The sequence below is a fragment of the Montipora capricornis genome, chromosome 10, assembly GCF_036669925.1.
Source record: "Montipora capricornis isolate CH-2021 chromosome 10, ASM3666992v2, whole genome shotgun sequence".
Classification (NCBI taxonomy): domain Eukaryota; kingdom Metazoa; phylum Cnidaria; class Anthozoa; order Scleractinia; family Acroporidae; genus Montipora; species Montipora capricornis.
The window spans coordinates 58,506,373-58,508,872 of NC_090892.1; the positions used below are offsets into that span (position 1 = coordinate 58,506,373).

Genomic DNA, 2,500 nt, shown 5'->3' on the forward strand with positions numbered 1-2,500 from the left:
AAAGTGTTTGGCAGAGGATCGAGAACATTGGTAAAACCTTTTAGTACATAGGTAGACTATTAAGCAGTAGCTGCCTTGAAACTTCTGGCTTAGTCAAACACATCTATTATAAGATACTGGTGGTGCTTGTGGTCATTGCCAATTTGAGTCCCAAATACCATAAAGCTTGTGTACAAAGAAATAATAATCTTATTATTTAATTCCCAAAACGCTGACATAAGCATGGCCACTGTGACAACTGGTGAAAACTAACAATAATTTTTAAGATATTAAAAGCAACCTTACCAGAGGAACCATGGAAATTTTCATCTTCATCAGTTGTGGCTTTACAAGAGGTTTCAGTTTGGCTTTAGTGACTCCAAGCATCTGAAGTTTGAGACCTGAAAGCAAGCATAGATAAAAAAAGTAAAAAAATCACACAATTGATAGTGTTTGTCGTTGGGAAGCAGTTTTGTTCAGGATGCTAGAAAAGCAGTGCATCATCAAGAGCCCTTGCAAGCCTTCTGTCAAGACCTTTCAATGTCACCCTTGTCTATGTCTTAAGCAGACTATTAAAGTTTGTTGGTTTTCATTTCTCTGTTCTAAGTGTTTTTCAACTCTGGTACTCTATTGTTCTCCTCATCTCAAAAATAATATTTAGTGATCAAAATTAAATGTACATTGTACACAATGTAAGTAACAATAGTAATAAGACCATCATTACTACAGGAATGGCCAGGAAGAAAACAAAATCTGACTAAATTTACAGGAGATCAATGACTTGTTTGTTAAATAAAGTTCTCACAAAATACCCTCTGGCGTGCTCATGAAGAAATTTAGTTGTTCGTTTATCATTGCTGTGCATCTTGCTGAGTTAATAAGCTTCTCCAGCTGATCATCTATTAAACATTCAAACAAACAAACAAACGTCAGTCATTAGCCTAAGTAAATAATATTATTGCCGCGACATACTTTGCGGCTCATACCACTATGCACAGTAATGTACATGTAACAACTACACATCTAGTGAGTACTTACATGTATCAAGTAAAGCTATGATCGTTATTAATGCAATTTTTGCAATTGCGTAAAGAAGCCTGAAAAATTCAGGACTTCAACGGGGTTTGAACCCTTGACCTTGCGATACTGGTGCAACGCTCTAACCAACTGAGCTATGAAGCCAGTGACGTTGGGAGCTGGTCATTTGTGGGTTCCAATGTTCCATGGAAACTATGCATTTATTTTTGTACCCATAAAAACAAGATGTTAGGAAGCAATAACCACTGGCACCCAAGGTATTAGGGTGTAATTAATTTCTTACATAAATTAAATTGCTATGTTTGAAGGTTGGATGTAAAAAAGTATTTAAAACCCAATAACAAGAAAAAGAATTATCAACTATCATACCCATTAAAGAGCTGGATAGAGTGTGGAAATCTCTTCATTATACACATTAATGTATGGTCCCTAGGAAAACAGTTAGTCTTGTTTTCCTGAGAGTCCTGATGTTTCACGAGACAAAGTCGTGGGAAACATCAGGACTTCAGGGGAAAAAAAAAAGTAACTAGTTTCTCAAGGTACCATACTGGGGTCCATACATTACCGTATTTACCCGTGTATAATACGCACTTTTTTCCCGCTAAAACAGCTCCGAAAATTGAGATGCCTATTATACACGGAATCCTTTGCTTTAGACACGCGTCCCTCATTAGCATAAAAACAAAGACGCATTGGTTTTTGATTGAAAAGTAAAAGGCTTGACCAAGATCCACTAATAAATTAACCTTAACGCTTCTTAATTTTGCCGAACATCATCTGATTTCACACTGTTATATTATAAAACTTTGCAAAGAACACAATTACCCACTACATGTTACGGGAAAAATATGGACAAAACGCCACTTATCTTCGATATGCTGCCAAACTGAATGATCAACATAACACCACAGAGAAGAAAATTAATGTCACGCAACTGTTTTGTTGGCGCGTGCTGGTGATGGATCAAAATTAAGACCGATGGTGATTTTCAAGAGGAAAACGGTGCCTAACATTGAAAACAAGCACAGGGTTATCAGCGACGCCCAAGAGAAAGGCCGACTGGATGCCGAAGGAATGAAGAGTTTGGCGTGCTCCACGTGTTGGGACTGGGGAGATGAAAAAGCCTGCTTGTTTATGCTTTCGAAGTTCGTGTGACTGAAAGCATGAAAGCAGCATTTACAGAGAAAACACCAATTTAGCAGTAAGTATTGGCGGATTGACCTCAGTTCTGCCTGAAGAGATGATTGAGTCGTATTTTGTCAAATATGGAGTAGTGAAAAAACCTTGATAACACACAAGACGATCTTGTAGACGGTAGAACGCTTGTTTTATGAGTCAAATGAGTCAATGAGTCAATGAGTCATGCGTCATGAGTCAATGAGACTCACAGTCAATATAGCAATAATTTGTTGATTAAGCCTAAGCCCTCATTTCAGTGATTAGGCCTAGGCACTCTCTGAAATTTTAGCTTTCATTTTATGGT

General features: G+C 37.5%; 1 protein-coding gene across 2 annotated transcripts in view; it reads right to left on the reverse strand.

The window, feature by feature from the left end:
• LOC138018669 (uncharacterized) overlaps nt 1-2,500 on the reverse strand; it is a 20,963-nt gene that overhangs the window by 7,997 nt on the left and 10,466 nt on the right. For both annotated transcript variants that reach the window (XM_068865367.1, XM_068865366.1), the window contains exons 7-8: nt 792-878; nt 286-380 (exon numbers count right to left, since the gene is read on the reverse strand). In XM_068865367.1, coding sequence (XP_068721468.1) covers nt 286-380; nt 792-878 — 182 coding nt within the window. The remainder of the gene's footprint in view (nt 1-285; nt 381-791; nt 879-2,500) is intronic.